We start from the raw sequence: 21,097 nt of genomic DNA on the forward strand, positions 1-21,097 counted from the left end.
TAACTGAGCAGATTGTGAAATACTCAGACCGGCCCGTCTGGCACCAACAACCATGCCACGCTCAAAATTGCTTAAATCACCTTTCTTTCCCATTCAGACATTCAGTTTGGAGTTCAGGAGATTGTCTTGACCAGGACCACACCCCTAAATGCATTGAAGCAACTGCCATGTGATTGGTTGGTTAGATAATTGCATTAATGAGAAATTGAACAGGTGTTCCTAATAATCCTTTAGGTGAGTGTATATATATATTATGTGTGTAATATAACTAAATATGCCTTTGTACAAATGCAATACTAAGGGGGCTTTTAAAAATCTCTTTAAACAATAATAAAATCCATCTGTTGAACAAGAAAACAACAATTAGACAACAACTTTTAATCATAGACACACCAGACCAAGCAAAGTACCACAATAGTAACAGCAGCCTAAATCAGCTGGATGCTGTAGTACCATAAGAGTAACTGGAACTCTTGCTGCAAAACATGGAAAAGTAGCTTCTCATTCAAAATAATTGACTCTGATCTGCTGGAGTGATTTCAGACAATCACAATACTCAGACCCTGATGATATAAAGATGCACATTTGTTTAAGAAAAGTGTGTATCATTTTTCCTTCGATTGCCAATATCCTGATGTGTTTTTAAGGTGTAATTCCAGTGCAGACAATTTCAGCGTGTCTGTTTGTGTCAGTGCAGGGGGAGTCTCCTGAAGAGTGCTTGCATGAAACATAACAAACTGGTTTTATCTGACATCTGTAGTAGCATTACCTTCTACAGATACTAATGTTGGATCACAGCTTAGAGGAAAGTCTTTCTCCAGCAGCTCCCTGGAGACACCGAGGTCTGCAGCTCAGGTCCTCAGAGCACAGTCCCACATTATATCGGTCACTTCCAATGGCTAATCAGTAGAGATAGGGAAGTCTGCTGATTTGTAAGGGTAATAGTGTTCATAGTCACTGGTCCAGTTTTTGAAAGTTTCACAGTCCTGTGCCTGAAGAGTCAATTATAGTTTTTGGTGCAATTAAAACATGTGAATTAATATTTAATTTTAACTACCTAATTAATGCTTCAAAACAGCTGTAAAGCAAGTATTACAATAAAAAAACTAAACTGATCATTGTTTTGCAATGTGGTCCTTACAATGTTTAAGCTTGTATGCATGTGGTAAATGTACTGGATAGCACCTCTTATGTATATTAATTCATATTTATATGTATATTTAAAAAAAAAACTAAATAAGAGTGATGTTCAGACTTCGTTTCCTATTTATGAAGGATTTTAGAGGAAGGTGTGACATAAAATGGTTAATACAACTAATGTAATAAGTGTTTTTATGGTGTGTTTTTCAATATTGTGCTTGATGCTCTTAATGTTTCCTCTGCTTTGTGCACCACAGCCCGTTACTCGGTGACAACACATCCTTCACTTTCTTCAGGAAGATGTTTCCTGAAAAACATGGCAACAGATTTTGTTTTGAAATCCCTAATGAATTTACAGGACAAAAACAGTCTGTCATGTTTCGATAAGCCTATCGCTAGTAATGAATGCATTTATTTATTGAAAGTGACTCTGTTTCTTTTTATTCTTCTTCTTAAGATGAATGACAAAGCTACTCAGCCTCATAATAATAATAGTTTGGTTATAAGCAGCATGTTATGGGAAAAAGAGGTACTGTACTCATGAACACTGCAGCTGTACTGTTAAGTACAACACCGATAAGTTCAGGATGTTGTCTGTATGTTTATGCCTTTATCAAGTAACCATAGCGCCTCCCATGGTTAAATTCAGGAAGAGCATTTTATTTATATGAATTTGTAACGCAGCTGGTCTCAGCACAGAGAGACCTTAAACATTGTACGGATTATTTCCTGAAACTCAAAGGAAATATGAGCTGATATGGTGGAAAACAAAATGTGCCTTAGTTAAAGGAAATAGATTAATTTGTTCTATGAGCATTGAAAAGGACGGGAGAAGGGGGAGATTAATGAAGGCATACTTGGAAAATAAATGAAAACGTTACAATGAAGCTGGGGGAAAATATATAATAACATAAAAATAACTCGGAGGGGAAACATCAATGGGAATTACACAAGCCACAGTACCAGGCCGTGGTATTCATATAATTGTGACCACCGCACAATCCTTTATTAATGTCAGAGAAATATCATGAGCTACGAAGCAACAGCTATTCCACTGTAGAGAGGGAGGTATTATGACTGGAAATGTATCGAAAGTTAAATTATTAAGTTAAAAATGTGTTTACATCACAAAGGGAAAAAATGCAACTTTGTATATGCATAGCCAATCAAAAATAAAAGTTTATATAATGCTGTTTACTACCTGAAGCTCAGCAGACAAACCGCACACAATTAAAGTGCCCTCGAACTGCGATCCTCTGCTTCTGACCTTTATAAACTCTGCAGTGACTTCCACTATGACAGTGATGGCTGAGTACTTAAGAATGAGTTATATTGTTTTTAGCACCTTTGGGACAGCTGTTTATTTTGATCTATAAACTGTGTGTACATTGGCCGGCACTCACAGCTATTTTGCTACAGACTTGCAAGCGCGATTAAAATTAGCGGGGCTTTGACACCCGGCCCCGAACCCGGCCATGCAGCGTCACGGCTCTTGCCAAACCTGGAGAGGTTTGTAATGCACCAGGAATCTCTTTCCACTGACAGACAACACTGATTACAGGGGCTAAATGTCAACATTGTTCAGGGCAACTCCTGGCCCAGGTCCAAGAGTGTTTAATGCGATGGGCTTTTCAGACTTTCTTCTCTCTCTCTTTCTCTCTCTCTCTCTCTCTATCTCTCTTGCGCTGCTTCTCATATGCTATAACTCACATTGTCAACTACTGTGTGCTGTTGCTGTGGACTGTCTAATAAATCCGAAGCATTAAAAGAAAAATAGTGAGGGAGAGGAGGGAAAGCAAATGGTACACTTATTGCATCTTGCAGTTTAGCTTGTTTATCTGAAACGCTATTAAGACTAATCCTGTTTAAAAGCAGGATTAGATATGTGTGTATATTGAGATTAGAGGGAGATTGGTGGAGATCTTGGTGGTTTCACTATCGCTATGAATGATTAGTGTTTTTGTGCACCATGGTGTCTGAGATATGCTTGATCCTCCTGTGGTCTTGAGCTGCAGGGTTTTTCTTCTCTGTGGGCCTTGTAGACAGGGGATATGCAGTGCTATGATCTATTTCTAATCAGTGTTTGCAGTCTTAGTCAACATTATTCTGCAGTCCATGTCCAATGCATCCCATGTTTCTATTTGGAACTAGACTGTGACCAAGAATGACTGACAACTTTCATGAAACAGAAGTTAATAAGTAAGTAAAACATCCATCATCTAAACATCGCTTCAGCCGTGAAATAAATACATAAATGTTCTGCTTTTAAATCACAAGATAAATACATCTGTATATTCTTATCTTGTTATCAACATGTAATCCACACAATACCGTACAAATTAATGCAATAAGATATGACACGATGCAAAACAAGACAGTACTGTATACTTTCATGTGCCACTCACACAACCATTTTAATGTACCATGCATCCTAGGGCATTTTAAAAGAAGAATATTAAAATGTAACTTAATGTAACTTAAAGGAAACAAGATTGAATCCTTTGAAAGTCTTTCTGAAAACAGAAAATAATACTATTGTGTAATACTACCATTTAAACCCAGGACTAATTAAATTATGGACAATGTGTACATAGATATGTGCTCACAACTTGTTGGAAAGCTTTCTTAAAATGGCCTTATGGGTATATAGCCTTCAAAATGACTGAAGGAATTTCACATTATTACTTGCGCTTCCAGTTTGCCTCTGTCTTTCAGAGAAACAGAGAATTGTACCAGAAAAAAAGGACTTGCGGAAAGATTGTGTGCGTCAATAACAAGACACTCTGTTGCTGTCTTGTGTTTATGTCTAGATTTGTGTCATTGAATCAATTAAGACTGGCTTTCTTCAAACACACATATTTGAAGTCTCGACCCTGACATGTTTCTGCGAAATCTGAAGACCGTATTCGTAGCACGTTGACACAGTCCCTGAACGCGGCTCTCGGGGGAACGTTGATGAGGGAAACCAGTGTTGGGCTTGTGTACTTAAGAAGGGGGCAAAAAAAGGTCTTCCGAGATTTGAATTTCATGGCTATCATTATCATACAAAGCATAGGGGTGTCCAAATGATTTTAATGCTTTGTGCTTTTGAATTATAAACATGTGGTTCTGAATTATGTCAGCGTTAAATATGTTAGACAAAGCTAGTCAACCAAGTTAGACATAGCATAGTGGGCATAAAGGGGAATTCCTACGCAGAGACAGCCCAGTGTTGTGAAAAAGTGTTACGGCACTACTTTTTAAATAATCATAACAAAAGAAAGTGTAAACAAAAGTGTATATATATGTCTTCAGCACCTCATTTCAATTCTGTTTATTTGATGGCATTATTTCATCTTTTGATAAAGCCCTTCTTCTTAAAACTATTTTAAAGGTGCATTTATCTGTTACTTTATTTAATTTGAAATGCTCATCGTTATTTTGTTGTTTTCAAACCTTGAAGTCTACAAGCGTCTTAAGATCTGAAGAAAGGGATCACGCATCTTTAGACAAATCCTCACACTATTTGAATAACAACAGACCATGTCTGTCAGGTGTGGCAAGCGATCATGACGGCGATCGTTCATGATAACGCATTTGGAAAGACGAGTGACACAACAAAGTAACTCACATTTCTTGAAGTATCTCAGTCATACAGGATGTAGTTTTCAGAAATCGGTACCATATATGTTGCCCATTGGCAGCAAGACAAACCACGCAGTGCTGCCTCACAGATCAAAAAAAGGGCATGGATGAAATCATGCCATGTCACATAACAAGGTTTGCCCGGGAGTCACGGGGACATCTGATTCTGCAGGTACTGTGTCGACACACATGGCAGCAGTTAAAACGTATTCAGAGCCAAATTAAATCTCAGAAAGGCCTCTGCAATCCCACAGTGAATAAGGGAAGTTGCCTTCTCCATTTATGAGAAATGCACTATGTTGTCAACCCTTCTTTCCTGTCTGTCTGAGACTTATCTCTTTTGAGATGACCGGAGCAGAGAAGCACCCTAATAGTTAACAATGGTACGGTCTTGGCACCAGCAGCTCTTTCAGAGTCACGTGCTGTCAATCTTGGCATCCCATCACCATCATCCAAACTGATGGAACGAAAGTGTTTAAAGAGCTTATCGTTGGCTGAAGTTCAGGGCCTGTCATACATACAAGAACTGAAAAAAAAAGCCTGCTCGTGGACTTGAAATGATCAGCATACTCTTGGAATAACATTTTACAGACATGTGTGAGTGTGTGACCATAAAGTAAACGTATAGGGCTATGCATACCGTCTGTACTGTCTTCTCCAGGAAAGCACATATTTTATTGATATTTGTCTCTTGGTTTGTTTTTTCCTTCATTATGATTTTGAAAGCCTTTTTGTCTTGCTTCAAAGGGCATCCACGCTCTCTCTTTCTTGAGCATAGCTGGTATTATTTATTTATAGACCCAAGAGACTGCAGTTGCTTTCCTTGAACTGAGGGATGAGTTTTTTGTGACTCTTGAAATGCATTCTTGCTTTGCTGGTCAGTTGTATCTTTGGTTGTATTGATGCTGTGTTTTTGTCTTCTGTGTTGCAAACAAAATTATACAAACACTTGCTTTATTTTTGAATTGTTCTTCAGTGTGGGTACGTTCTGCTGCTGAATGGAGACCATATTTTTTCCTTTTGCACAAATTTCCGGTCACAAAGTTCTAAGTAAGCCACAGCACAAAAATAATGTTGATACCAAGTGACGTTTAAGATTTTTCAAGACCATTTTTACCACAAGACCACAGAGGAAGTGTAAAACAGAACTATCAGTCAATAGGACATTCCTGTCTCTTATTTCTTGCAGCTGCAATGGCCTTCTTATATTTAGATATACATTTTTGCAGTGTTTCAATTTTTCAAATAGAAGTTAACCTACAACATAAGCACTGGATTTCTGTGTGCACCGTTAGACACATAGCAAGCATGACTTTCCAAGAATACATTTGAAATAACATACGTTTATTTCTAAATGAGCTTCAGTGAAGAATTGCCCCCCAGCAACATGCGTTATGAAAATAATATATATAATATAAACATATATATAAAGAAAAGACCTGAGAATTTCATCTGACGTATGAAACTGTGTGAGAAATGATATTCCACTAGTTTCTGGAGTTTGTGTACTTAATTACATCAATAGGTAGTTCCATTAGACAGAAAATCTGTCATATATTTAATTTGATCTAGGTTGATAGATACATAGCAAAGCTTACTAGAAATAAATTATTATTTCAGTGTATGAACAAAATCAGTTTAAATATAAGCACAATATAGTGAAAGTCAAAACTTTGACCCGACCGTGATTCACAAATTATGAAGTTGTATCTTATCTCATTCCGATTTATAAATAGTATAAAGTGGCTTCTAACACTAAATTACACTGAGAGAGGGAACAAATTCGTATTTGTGATTTGTAAGTACGTCAACGTGATTTGGTCTGGCCTGGCACCCTGGGTAAGGGCGTCTACTAAGAAATCAATAGTAATAATAAACAAGAATGGCCAATGGGGTCAATATATGTTTGGTTCTATGTTTCTGATCAGTTGTAACCCTGTTTCGTACAAATATCATGCTAAACTTGTCACGTCACATTCACATCCTCTGAATACCCCAGTGGTTTATTTTACTTTAAGTCCTGTTTTGTAGTCGGCCCGATTGTTCATTCTGCTTCTACTGATATTTGGTTTGCTAACTCACTATTGCATTGAAAAACAAACTGGATATCTTTGAAAAGCTCATTGGTAAGAAAGCATATAAATTACTGTTATGTAACTCTGGTGCAGCTTTTCAGACCAAAGCCTGTGGCCAACAGCTCATTTTTTTTATTGTCTTTTATCCTTGTGTAGCTTTGAGGAAATATTTGCAGGATTTCTGTTGAAATAGTAGGGTTTTTTCTCAGACAAATGGCCTAAACCACAACAGATAATAGTAATTGAATTAAACAAGTCTAAAATTAAGTAATTGGAAAACACAGATGGTATAAAGTGTGCCTTTTAATGGCACTAAAGTATTTGTCTACTTCTTTATGACTAGGTCAGGATGCTTGTGTACTTTTTATACTTTGAGTTTTATTGGATAAGAATTGGTAACAAAACCACAAGTGCCATAGATGTTCTGCAAATCTGAAAAACATAAGCCAGAAATGTATTCTGCCAAATAATAAATTGTAACATTTCCCATGCGAATTGAATCCTAACGTCGTCAGGCTTTTGTTTATAGTATGTGTTGCATGACTGTTCTTATTCTGACATCCCAGTGAAATAAAACATTGGAGCAAAGTGCTTTCCAAAGTGAAGAAAATGGATTTGAAGCGAAAAACACAATGATTGCAAATGACTTGCAGAGATGACTGCATTTAGACACTGCATGCTAAAGTCAGGGACCAATACAATACATAACCCAGAATCTGGGTTTGCACCTTCATGAAAATCTCTGAATCGTATCACTTAATAAGAGTTGCGTCACAAAACCTAACAGGCACCATTTCAACACTTTACTGAGGACTTCTGTTGTGTTGAATATGTAATGGTTACACACACAAATAACAGACGATCAGTGCAAGAGTTCCATCATGCAAATCTTAAAGCCACAAAGGGAGAACTAAGGATCGTTGTGCTTTTTATAAATACACTAAACAGTTCCAGGTTAGTTTGATTGTTTACTGAACACAAGGAGTGAAAGGACAGTTTCTCTCTCACCGTGTGTCCCAATGGGCCTCTGTCGAATCATACTGAACTTATACTTTTTCTCTTGTGGTTTGTAACACCCAGCTGTACAACCCCAAATTCATCAGTCTCTTGTTGAATCCCAGCAGTCATTATTAGTGACACTAATAAACCAATAACAACCACATAAAAATAAATGGCAGGGAGACTTTCGCGTGGGGGGGAACCTCCCACAATGACTGACCGTGTAATAAATGGGCAGTAATTGTACGATTGCACAACCACAACCTAGCCTCCAGCAAGAGCAGTCAGGTCTGGATTACCCTGGAACCGCCCAGCCCAGTGCTCTTTGGGAAGATAAGAGTCGTTAAAGAGCATCGTTCTTAAGTAATTGGGTATTGTTGTTTCTGCTTTTAAAGCTTTGAGTGTCGTTACTTGTGCTATAAATTGGAATAGAACGCAGTTAATTGTGTTCTAGAAAGCAGTAAACTATTTTACCAAAACAAGCTTTTGATTAGGAGGTGAAAAAGGAACAAGTGGCTTAATTTTTCAAGAAGTCGGAGCATTACAGACTGCCTGGAGACGTGGAGTACATCTGCTTTCAGGCCAGTCCTTGACAATAGGTTTCGGCATTCCTGTACAAATGGACCCAAATTAGCCCAATTAAAACTGTATCAATACCATATTTAAGGGGAACGTGGCAGTTAAACCCAGTTAAAGATGTATTAAAAGTTAAAACTGAATAAGCTAGATGTTTACTTTTCAAACTAGCTGTGTAAAGGGGTATAAAATGTGAACTAACTAGTCTTCAGAATTGATTTCTGGTGATATTTTAACAATGGACCTACTGTAGACATATTCACAATAATCCATCTAGTCAGATGGGCTGGGGGTCTGTGTTTTACATGTGCAAGTTTAAGATTGTCATAAGAACTCCAGATAGATTGGAGATTTTGGTTAATGACTCGAAAGTGTTTGTTTTATTGGCAGCAGAATCACATTAAACCCACTGTCCTGTACTGCGGCCCAATGCTGTTTCATTAGTGGGGAAATGTGTTCTGTTCTCAAGGTCCCTTCTGTGAGAGGAAAGAGGAAGTCATAAATGGGTACGAGCGAAAACACAGAGATGTTTGAGAAAACATTAATGAGGAAAATAATGACCGGCAATAAAATATATATATAAAAAAAACTACTGGAACAGAATTCCACTCTGTTTTTCAAGCACTGGGGAAAAGCAGACATAAGAGGTCCAACCAGTTGCAGTTTATAGGCAATGCATCTTTCAGAGTTGGTTTTATACAGTGCTGTATGTGAGAGAAGTTTGCAAAGTAGCCTTCTCTGGATCTGAATGATTTTGTACTATATTTACAGCATTATAAACTGTCCATTAATAATGTATAAAAGCCTCCTTTCCATATTTTTAATTGCATGAACGAGACAGAAGCTAATATGGTATGGAACAGATATTATACACTTTTTATGAGGAATGAGTAGAAGTCCGCAAGCTTAAATAGTTTTGATATTGGCTTTGTGTGTGTGTATATATATATATATATATATATATATATATATACATGTTAACCATATCTTTGAAATTGCCTTATATGATTTATTATCTGATTTGTGTTAATATATCATGGCAGATGTGTGTGTTGCAGAAATAGTTATTCATTCATTGCCAAGAAAAGAAACCTCACATGGAAAGAAAGGACAAGGAAAAAATTGCCGATCGGTAGACTCTGTACAGGATATGCTCTTGGTCTTGCATGTGCCGGCAGGTTTTCCAAGGCCCTGAAATACATGCCATGTGTGCATCTACGTTCTGAGAGGACGTGTTGGGTTTGGTTAAGTAGGGGTCAGGTTCTAACATCTGAGATGTGTATTGCTACAGTTAAATGTTAATGCATGTTTGGCTCTGGATTGAGTTCAGAAGAGATCTTTTGACCTGCATGCCGATGGAGTAATCAAAGCAGTGTAGAAGTAAAGGTAACCTTGTTCAATTTTTTGTACATTTGAGGAATATGTATCTTTTCTCTTGGACATTTTTAAATAGTGTTTTTTCTTTTTCATGATTAGACCCTTCTTAGTTTTGATGCCTCCCAGGGAAAATGAAAAATGAACACACTAAGACCTGAGATATACTTCATGTAAGGCTGCATCGATCTGTGTTGTTTTAGTCTGTGTGATTTGGCTGGTGGACCTAGAGTAAAGCCCAGGCTGACAGGCCTCAGAAATACAAAAATGTCACCGTATGAAACAGAAATTCCCAAAGATGTCACAGTTGTGTCAGTTTATTCTGTCTAAAGCTTCTCTTTGTGATGTGCAACTCATACACCAAACAGCCATAACATTATGACCACTGACAGGTGAAGTGAATAACACTGATAATCTAGTTATCATGGCACCTGTCAGTGGGTGGGATATATTAGGCAGCAAGTGAACATTTTGTCCTCAAAGTTGATGTGTTAGAAGCAGGAAAAATGGGCAAGCATAAGGATCTGAGCAACTTTGACAAGGGCCAGATTGTGATGGCTAGACGACTGGGTCAGAGCATCTCCAAAACTGCAGCTCTTGTGGGGTGTTCCTGGTCTGCAGTGGTCAGTACCTATCAAAAGTGGTCCAAGGAAGGAAAAGCGGTGAACCGGCGACAGGGTCATGGGCGGCCAAGGCTCATTGATGCACGTGGGGAGCGAAGGCTGGCCCGTGTGGTCCGATACAACACACGAGGTACTGTAGCTCAAATTGCTGAAAAAGTTAATACTGGTTCTGATAGAAAGGTGTCAGTCTCAATGTGTGGAAGACAGGGATCTCCCTGTCCCTGTCTTTGTCCAATAAAATGTTCTCTGCAAGATCTGTATGGAGGAAATGTAGGCCCACTTGGATTTAGAATCAATATTTAGACAATGTGTTTTGATGAAACCAGGGGTTTGGGCACCATAGGTTTGATATGAGATCTGTACAGAAATGCCATGTGGTGAATTTGACAATGTTATTGCTATTTGGTTCAGTGGGTGACTGTAAACTCCGCACAGCGTATGATTTAAATGACACAGTTGTCATTCCTTGAGAGAAGAAAAGGAGTGCTTACCATATTAGTGAAGATATGTATTGTAGGGATCTTGAGCCTCCCTTGGGGGCCTGGGCCTTTTAGGGATGCGGTAAGATCGCTGCATTGAGGCGCGGGAGAACGGGGTTCGAGTCCCTGTTGCTGCCAGAAGCCCCCGGGTGTCGTTACAGTATAAACCATAATGACATGATGAGTTTTTGATGTGCAAGGCTTATGTGTTGTTAAAATGTGTACAATAATACTACATAATGTCTTGCTGTCAAAAGAAAATATGTTTTTACGTTATTTTTGGGTTCAATAATACGTTTCCAATGCAGTACTCTTCAGTGTGGTTTTTTTTTTTACACAAAAAAAAATAGATTATTTCATTTTGGCATTCAAAGGGCTAAAACCTTGTTTATTGATTTGGTTGTTTGTTGTTAGCTTTTCTTCCACTTGTTTATTGTAAACATGTAAACATGCTGCTACCAAACATTTGAATATGCTTTTCAGATATGTTTTGAGTTAAGCTGTGTATCTAAAAAAACAAAAACGAATACAATAACAACATGAGGTAATTCTCTTCTAAACCGGTGAAAGTTACCGTGTGAAAATGTGAGAGTCCTAAACACAGTTAATTCAAGTATGGGTTCCAATAACGCACAACTCTAAATTATTGAGAAAAGTTGATATTTAATGTTTATAGTGCTTGTTTGAACAGGAATTAAATTTTGACTTGGTTACTTTGTGTGGTTACTTATAATTTTGTAACAATGGTTTATGGTTTTATTATCACAGCTCTGGGCATGCCGTTTTGGTAAACATGAAATAAAACGAATATCGAAACAAATACACACCTTATTTATTGCTTCTATGAGTTATTTTTGGAAAATCTGCCCTCAAATCAGAGCAGTGGTTCTTACATAAATAAAGGTGTGTTTAAATCTTTAAATAATTTCAATCAAGCTAATTATGAGATTGTTTAAATCATTGCACTTCCTGTCTGTCTGGTAGCAAATTTCAAAGGGAACACAAGGACTAGGATATTAATACTTTAATTTTAAATCTGCATCATAGTGCTCTGCGCAGGTAATTTGTCTGAATAGTGAAGCAGGGCGTTGGGTTTGCTGGAAGAGTGTCGCCGGCGTGAGGTCGTTTGATTGCTTTGTGTTTTAATTAATAGAGCTCTTAACAACGTTGGAACAGTTGGAACAGTAACATAGATACATTTTCTCCCAGCCTCTGATGGTATAAAAGGCCTTTTTTTATTTTTGCACTAATGTCACGGGCCGTTCAGATGTGTGTGTTTTAACCTTTGATTGTACTCCGTGCGCAGCTTGTTCCACGGCAAGCGTAAGCAAGGCGTACATCTGACCTGAATTAGCATGACCTCATTGTGTATTTCAATGGATTTAATAGTGCATTTAGAGAGGAACGCCCTGAGCCCGTTCCCTCTGAAACCCCCTTGCTTTTTCATTCCTATATGGATGTGTCATGAATTGCCTGGGGTGACCGACCAGAAAACAAAAATCTTGAGGAAAAAAACAAAACCTATCTGATGGGCAACAGTACAATGGGGATTTGCCAGTATTATCTCCAAGTGTCTTCCATTGCCGAACACGTGTATACTGCTGAACATTGAGAGAGCATAGGGGTGGGAAAAGAGCTTTCAACAGGCTTATAAAGACTTATAGAAGCAACTAGTGGCACAGGCTGCTACAGAGAGCAGGATTTACAGAGTCTGGAGCGAGGGAGCCTCCAATCTAAACAACATAACGCAAAGATGAATAAACAGTATAACTTTAAGAGGACTATATAAAGGTTAAAAAAGCTGTTTACACTGTATTTGTATGGTCTTTTCAAGTGGGGACCCTAAAGCATTTCAATAATACCTGTGGCACTCCTGTCTTACTAATAGGAGGAGGTTTATGAAAGTCCTGGCACAGCAAGAGCATCTCCAGTGCTATGAAGGGCACAGGTTGAAAATTATAGAGCACTTATTACATTGTACATGCTGACATGTTTTATAGACTTACTAGAACATAACGTTGAAAGGACGTTTACAGAAAAGAGACAGCCTTATCCCTATGTAAATAAAATATTTGATACTCTACCTACCGTACAAACACACTCTTTAAGGAATTATAATAATACTACATTTCAGTTTGTCAGATGTTTATATACTTTATAAGGGCCACAGATCAGCTGTTTTAACTCAGCATACTTATGGTTTTTCTGTAGTTGCTTTTGAAGAAATAGTTGGAGACTCGCGTTAGCAGGTAGTAGATACAGAAGTACTCTGTGTGGAGTTGTGGGTAAACATGCGTAATCTGATACAGAAATATATATGTTATTCCTGCTTTCAAACTGCTTTTGGACTGGAAAGCAAAACTGATCTGAGAATGCGCACTAAACTTAGAATTGGAAGTTCTGTTTAGTTTGAGGAAGTTCTTTTTTTTTTGTTGTTGTGTGAAATACCAGTAATCTTTAATGACATTCTTGTTACATTAAACATTTGCCCCCCTGTTGCTAAATCTGACTCCAGCCGTTCCGATTTTTAAAGGATTTTTTTCCTCTGCACCTGTTTTTTCTTCGGTGGGAATCTTGGCTCTAGACTAATTTCCCCCCAGCCAAACTCAGTTAAATATAATGATTTCAGACAGGGATGCAACATCAGTGCTTAAGTGAACGTGCTTAATGACAGATCTGAGCATATTTTATTCTTATGGACTCAAAGAAGAAGTTTTTCCTCCCTCTATAAATCTGCTAGATAGAATGATTTAGCAAAATTGATTGAAATGCTTTTTTTTTATGATTTTTAATGTAATTTGCAAATCAGTGGAAAAATGCTGATGAAATATTCATGGCATTTCAAAATGAACAATGCGCTCTTTACCCACACAATTCCAAAATCACAGTCCTCTGAATCTTTCCCAACCCGTGTGGCTGGCAGCATCCTTGTCGGCTGCCAGAGATGAGTGCAGACAATTGCCTCTATGATCCTGGCCAAATTAAACTTTGATTAAGGATCGGAGTTGCTCTGTAAACCGAGCCATTCCTCTTTAAAGGCTTACTTATTCAGGTTGATTGCATTGCTGCACAGTTCATTTGAAATGAGAGCATGCCCTTAAAGTTACATTTCAGAGGGCAGGCTCTGGTTACATGCTCCACAATGCGAGTGGTATACTGTGCATTGTTGGCATGCTCTTTGATTGGCATGTCCTGGACAGACGGCGCCCCGATGCTCAGCAACATACAAACGCAAAACCCTCCACCGAGCGCTGAATTAATTCCCGTGGCTTTCGGAGTTGTTGTCTGTTTGACCTAGATCACAACGACTCGGGACTTGACCAGAGATCTGCAACATTGACTTGCAGACCAAGAAAGAACGATATAAATTGACACCATTTTCACACTGCTGTGCTTCATCAAATTCACATTTATGGACCTTTTTGTACTTGAGACCTACCTTTCCTTGTCCTGTGGCATGGAGCACAGTCATATTGGAAGATAATCCTTAATTGAATCATTAGCATCCATTGATCACTCGGTGTTGATGAAGGAAGGGTGACCCATTTCCGGGTGGAGATACATACCTCTCTCTCCTTCCTTTTCTGTTTATATTATTTCAACCATAATCGTTATTTAAAAACCGCAAGAAATGTGGAAAAAATACGCTTTTGTTTTGGGTCAGATACCAGTCACACCATGTTATCAAGTAAAAGCTGTTTAGAATTCACATTAAAAGAAGCGAGGAGAAAAAGCAATTTGCGTTTGCTTCAGAAATAGGTAATCTGACCCACAGATAAAATAAACACTCTAACAGGTCCATGTGGTTTGGATTACAGAGAGATCATTTTCTTCAACTCCTGAGTACCAGCCGTATTGCACCATGTGCCAGGGCTTCTAGGCACTTTCTCACTGTTTTGATTGATTTTGCACCCTTTTTTTTAAGCACGAGTTGGAGTTTTATACAGGGATTAAATACATCATATTCAGAAGTGAAGAAGGAACTGTGCACTTTTCAAAAGCTAATTTAATTGCCTTTTGTTCGCTCAATCATCACAATTAGCGGAGTCTGCACCGGCCCCGTTTGAGTTACGGCCATCAATTCACTTTAATGAAGGTGACTTACTGTTATGACCATTGTATGTCAAAGCTAAATTCCACACATAGCTGCAGATGCCGAATCATAAAAGGAGGAATAATTTGGCTAATGTAGACTGTAAGTTTTATAACGCATCTTTATCATATCATAAAATCAACACTGGCTATTGTACCAGCTCTGGAAATGGAAAATGATTTGTTTGTGTCCTTTAGAGAATTGAGGTCTATTGTAGCCAGCCCCAGATTCTTATCGAGATTGTCCATCTATCTTGCATGATCTAACACAGAAGAAGAAAGTGAAAGTTTCATTTCATTTAAGAGAAGTGCTTTCACTCGTGGGTTTACAAATTCCACATTCTAGATCTGAAAGCAAGCCTACATCATCCTCCAGGAATGTTGTACTCAGGAACACAGGCAGCGGACCTTCAGTGCCTACCTGAGAACAGACACAGCTCCAGGTGACGGCGTCTGTCACTAAGGGCTTCGATTCCTCAACCGCAGGTGCTACGCTTGTCTGTCAAACTAAGAAGGATGTAGCACACTCCCCCTGCCCTCCGGTACACCTATACTGATTAGTGGGTCTTCTCCTGAATTCAAACTCGCCTCTTTTCTAGATATTCATTAGGTTATTACCAGTGCTGTAGTAGTGAGAGAGTAGTGGGTATACTCTACCAACAAAATATCCCGCCCCACCCATTCTGAAAAATTGAATTCGAAGGGGATGCTGGTGATTCATCAACCAGGGCGGCTGGCGAGTCATTGAACGGGGTGTGGGTATGTACTGGTGACTGAGTTCGTTTTAGGAATTAAAGGAGGGTGTATGCAAAATCTTAGTAGGTATATATACAGTTACATGGGCATACGCAAAGTTCCCTTCTCATTAAGTGGGCATACGGCATAGTCGAATGCCCTTGACTGCACCACTGGTAATTACCATTGTTTTGTCTTATATATATTAAAAAAGGTCTGTTTCTTTTCACATAATTTGAATAAATACATCAATTCCCCTCCAAACCTCTTAAATTATGCAGCCCTGGTGTAAATTGTTAAGTTTTTGTCATGATTCATAAAAAAGTGTTGAAAGAATCTGAGAGTAAAGGACTGTGAGGTTTCTAATGAATACTGTACAAAGTAGCTGAATATTTCCACCACACCACACATCCCCGTCCGTCTGGCTGGGGGATACGTGTCAATTTAGAGAGTGGCGGTGTGTGGAGGCAGTCGGAGTCGCAGTGCGGCCCGGGACAGACAGTTTTTTGGGAAGGGGACGTTGCAGCTTTGGTTTCAGAATGTGCATCCAATATCCCCAGATATTGTATTCTCTAATAGAAGTCAGCCCCACTTGTAAGCCATTAGTGTTGATTTATTTGATCAGATTCTTATTATTTCTTGAAGTCCAAACCCTATAGCGGTTTTATTTTATTTTTTTAACTTTCTGATTAAAACCAGTAAATCACTCACAGAACCTGCAGAGTGTTTACTCTGATCTGGAGGCAGCTGCTTGCTTTTTGAGGCGGCTGTTTCTCTTTCTGTTTACCCCGTTTCCAATGGCAATTGCACCACCAAGTCTCTGTGTGTCTGGAACTTGGCCTGGGGCTGTTTTGGTTACATTTGAAAGTTTTGAGCTGCTGTCCCTGCCAGATTTAGTGGTGACTTCACCAGCACGGAGTGAAGCTTGCGTTGTTGTTTCTTTTTTTTTTTTTTTTGGATTGAGAGAGGGGGAGGCGGTTGGTGTTGGGGAGAGAAGCCAAGGGCATTACATCATCCTTTGGACTGGAATCAAATGGGAAGGATATGACTCAGTCGGGCTAGTTAAGCCTTGGCTCGGGTTTGCTTCATGTACTCATTCCAGGGCTCTCATGTTCTGAGCCTCAGCAGGGAATTCGGGCACAGTAATGACCATGAGGTTTGTCTTTAATTTTCGCCCTCCGCTCCTCTTATATTCCTGTGAGTAGCATGCTTTACATTAATATTTTGGCGACTCCGTCACGGGCAGCTCAAGCCAGGGATGCCGTAGCTGAACTTGTTGGTTTTGCAGTGGGAGAAAGAGGGGATGACACACACAGCCCCTTCAGATTGCAAGGTTGCAGTGTTATCTGCCGAGAGAGGGAGAGTTAAAAAGGCCGGGACCAGTCAGCGGCGGTGATGTAATGTGGAGCAGGGAGGCAGCTCAGTAATGTGAGATTGGAGGGTCAGGGTTGCAGCACATTTACCTGGTCCCTGGGGGGTGTAAGTTTATTATCAATTGCAGTCACTGTAGCTGCGTCTGATATGTAGCCTGTAATTATTTACAGATCTTACACTGGCTGTTAATATACACAGAAAGAGTGTCATTTTGTTTTGCACTGTTTTTTTTTTTCATTTTTGTATTTAGTTTTTAAACAGATTTATAAACTTCCCTTGATGATTTTACCTTGGTGAATTGTTTTTACATATCTACCGCTAAAAACTGAATTTTAATGTCTTTGTGAGTTTAGTTTGCAGTGTATTTAATATTGTTACAAATAATCGGCCTGTTTAGATTATGGAAATGGGAGTTTCTTAATGTGCACTAGCTTGTAGCTATTTTAAATTATATAACAAATGCTAGGTTTAGACGTCTAGAGATACACAATTCTAAAGTGTATTTTTATTTTATTCTTCAGGGGGAATACAAAAATAACAACAGTGAAGAATAGATCTAGTCTGACATTTATTTATTTTTACATTCAAGCTTTTTCATGCTCCAGGTAAACTGTGATGACAGACAATAACAGGACATAATAATCTTGTGAAGCTTTCAACATTATTATTAATAGTATAGTAGTAGTAGTAGTAGTAGTAGTAGAAAAAAAATATTTCTTAGCAGACAGCCTTACCAAGGACGAACGTCACAAAATATACATGTGTACCTGACTTTTTCATTTCATTTAAAATAAAATACAACAAAATCCCTTTTTTTACTGCCAAAATAAGTTCCACTTCCACTGCCATCAAATAATTGTCCAGAGAGTCAATTTGTAATACATTTTTCCAGCTTTTCATAACTTTTAAATACACATTTTTGTGCGGTTAGTATGCACTATTTATGTGTCTGTAATATATAATATTTCTAGGACTACTTGGGTGTATAAGATGAAGGGAAATGCTTTCATAGAAATAACAGATTGACCTTTAAAAATGTAATATACGTGTAATCCTGTCCCTGCTAAAAAATGAAAATCCTGTAAAATATTATTATTTTGAAAATGTCAAATTAAATAGGGATCTTAATTAAATAAATGCGATTGAAATTTAGATTAGATGCAGATATGTAATAAGGTCACTATACATAATTACCTTTCACGATTTTATCTTTGTTTTTATTCTGTTACTGACTACAGTTTGTTAATGAGTTGGCAATTATGGCATAAGTGATAACTGGATTATGTGTTTGAATTTATTTCTGCTAAATTATGGATTCAAATAAAATAATGGAGGAAATAAGAAATCTGTTTTTTATTGGCATCGAAATCTGGAGTGGCTTTATATTTTGTTATCATAATTAGTTTTTAATGAACAGCACATACCTCTCCCCCCAGATTGAATTACCCTCTCTCTCCCAAAATGTGTTTGCTCTGTAGTGGAATATGACACAATGTTAACCTTCCAAAATTTTTTCTCAGTTAACAGACAGCTAAGCTCTTTGCCAATAGGTTTTAAGAAAATCAATAGGTTTCTAATTGATTTAGTTAAGGAACTCATTTTGCAGAGTGCAACACAATAAACTCCAAAATCTAGTTCAGTCGGCCAGGAGATTGGTAGCAGACAGAAAAAAGGAGGGACCATTTGGAACAAGGCTCGGGGAATCAAGCACAAAAACTCTTCATTATTTAATTTCACGCAGGTCTTTTTTTCTGTAGCCTCTGGGCTGCTGCCGTGGCTGTTCAGTTTTTATGCTGTGTACATGTTTTAGTGAACTGTGAACTTGGAAGGCTCAAAGCTCAGTTATTACAGGGAAATATTGAAAAGACTGAAGAACGTAATAAATCATCCCAATTTTGTCATTGTTTTTATCATAATTGCGATCTGTGGTTAAATGCTGGCATTCAGATAAAGCAACCGTGTTCATTTTAAGCTGTTCACTAAGAAAGCCACATGAATGAATGTGGCTAATTGCATATTTTAAAGTGAGGTGTGAATGTTGTCCCATTCAATCTGAAGCCTTATATAACCCTTTCATGAAAAGCAAAGTTCATGTACTTGAGAAAAAATAAATGACCAATTACATCTACAATAACTACAGCTGACCAATCATAGTCACTGCAGCTTTAGTGCAAAAGGTTGGAAAGATCCAGTAGAAACTCTCCAGAAACATGAATTTATTCTAACTCTTTGTGTCTCGGTTTCCACTTTAACTTGATTTTTGAATTTTCTCCACATTTGTCTGATTTTGTTCCCCAAGCCTTCTTAAAGGATGGTAGCAACATTAACATAAACATAGATAAAACACAATTTCACCACCGCCGTCACCCCTCCATGTGAAAGTTCAATCATGGAGCTGATACAAAACTAAACAAACATCTGTGCTCTGAAACAGATGACCTGATGGAGCCACATGCAATTTCCTTCCTGTCATTTGGAGTTCTGCCGTCAGATGGACATATTTAAATGAGCTTATTACTGAGAATTCATGACTAGTTTACAAAGCAGGAAATCTTGTGTTATCTTGTAGTCGTGCCGCGGCAGCTCCAAACATGACAATTGAAGGAAGTGAGAGTGTTAATAAACATTAAGCTGGTGTTTTGTTTGAAATATACACTTGGAAATGCTGCGAGATTATTTTCATTTGTTGCGAGACTTTGGAGCAAAGGTGCACGTAATGTGTTTTTAAATATATACAGATATAGTGATAAACAGATATAAAGACAATAATACTTTTGAATTGTGATATAAAAAATATTGACACTCGGTACTGTTTAACATTAGTAATGACAATCCTGATATTTAAGTTGATCATGTTTCTTTAAAAACTTGGTATATTTGTGGAATAGCTTTCATTCTGAGTCATTTAATCTAGGAGAAAGCAGACGCCCTTATGCAGGGACTTACAATTGTTACAATGTATCATATTATTTTTTACAATTAACCATTACTACAGCTACATTTCCATTTAAATGGCAAGTTTCAAGATAAGATGTACAGAATGTGTATAATCCACTGAATTAAGCTCCTGAAAATCAAAAGTAATTGACATTCGTGCAGAATTCTAGCAAAAAATATGTAACTATATCCCAGTATAAATCCAGACCGTATAAAGGAACTGATGTCAATAAATTAACAACAACAAGAAAAACAGTTCATTTCCTGAGTCGACACTAGCCTCACACAGTGTTAGAAGTGTGATCACCAGCGTCAGACTCTCACCTGGCCCATTTGTGTCTCGTCAGGCCTGTTCCTGGCTCTCTCTCATCCTTATTGCACCTGCGGAACAGACAGAGACAACCTCTCCCTGCCTCCATGCCTGGCACCCTCCCAGACCCCACGATGCCGGGATCCTCTGCAGTATTAATGCCAGTGAGTACGACCGAACAGCCATGTGCTACACTTGTAATGGTGTTAACTTACTCATGAATAAATATAGACTTAGCAAGATATTATTTCCATTACAAATATATGTGCACTAGTTTGAACAGCAAGATACTGTTGTTTTTGTGAGTCATGGGTTTTAGCAATGATAAGACAGTGGTTGGCACTAGTGCTTGAGGCTGTGTATATGAGGATGGGGGGAGGAGAACGCCTTCAAAGTATTGTTTTTGCTACGCAGATTCCCCTGGAAAAGATACATTGCATCAATAAATGGTTATGACGTGATAGCATTGCTTTCTAAGAATAACTTTGAAAAAAGTCCAGAAGTTTAATAAAAGCTACAGTGTGTAAGGGTGGATGGATATACTGCAGGGAAAGCAAACATGTATTACTTTATTGAACTGTTTATTTAAGTGTTTGTCATGTTTCAGAATGAAATATAAAAAGAACAAGGGAATTTTCATGTATTATTACTGTCCTGTCTGCAAACTCAATGTGACAACACTTTTATTTGTAAGTGTGTGTAAATATTTTCTATTGCACGTAGAATTCTGTAATAAATTAATAATTTTAGGATTTAGAA

The 21,097-nt window shown here is 38.0% G+C and overlaps 1 protein-coding gene across 1 annotated transcript in view; it reads left to right on the top strand.

The window, feature by feature from the left end:
- Positions 1 to 21,097, top strand: part of creb5b (cAMP responsive element binding protein 5b) — an 88,908-nt gene that overhangs the window by 29,638 nt on the left and 38,173 nt on the right. The window contains exon 6 of the mRNA XM_066715655.1: positions 20,376 to 20,502. Within this exon, the coding sequence (XP_066571752.1) occupies positions 20,376 to 20,502 (127 nt within the window). The remainder of the gene's footprint in view (positions 1 to 20,375; positions 20,503 to 21,097) is intronic.

This window comes from Amia ocellicauda, chromosome 10 (assembly GCF_036373705.1).
Source record: "Amia ocellicauda isolate fAmiCal2 chromosome 10, fAmiCal2.hap1, whole genome shotgun sequence".
NCBI lineage: Eukaryota > Metazoa > Chordata > Actinopteri > Amiiformes > Amiidae > Amia > Amia ocellicauda.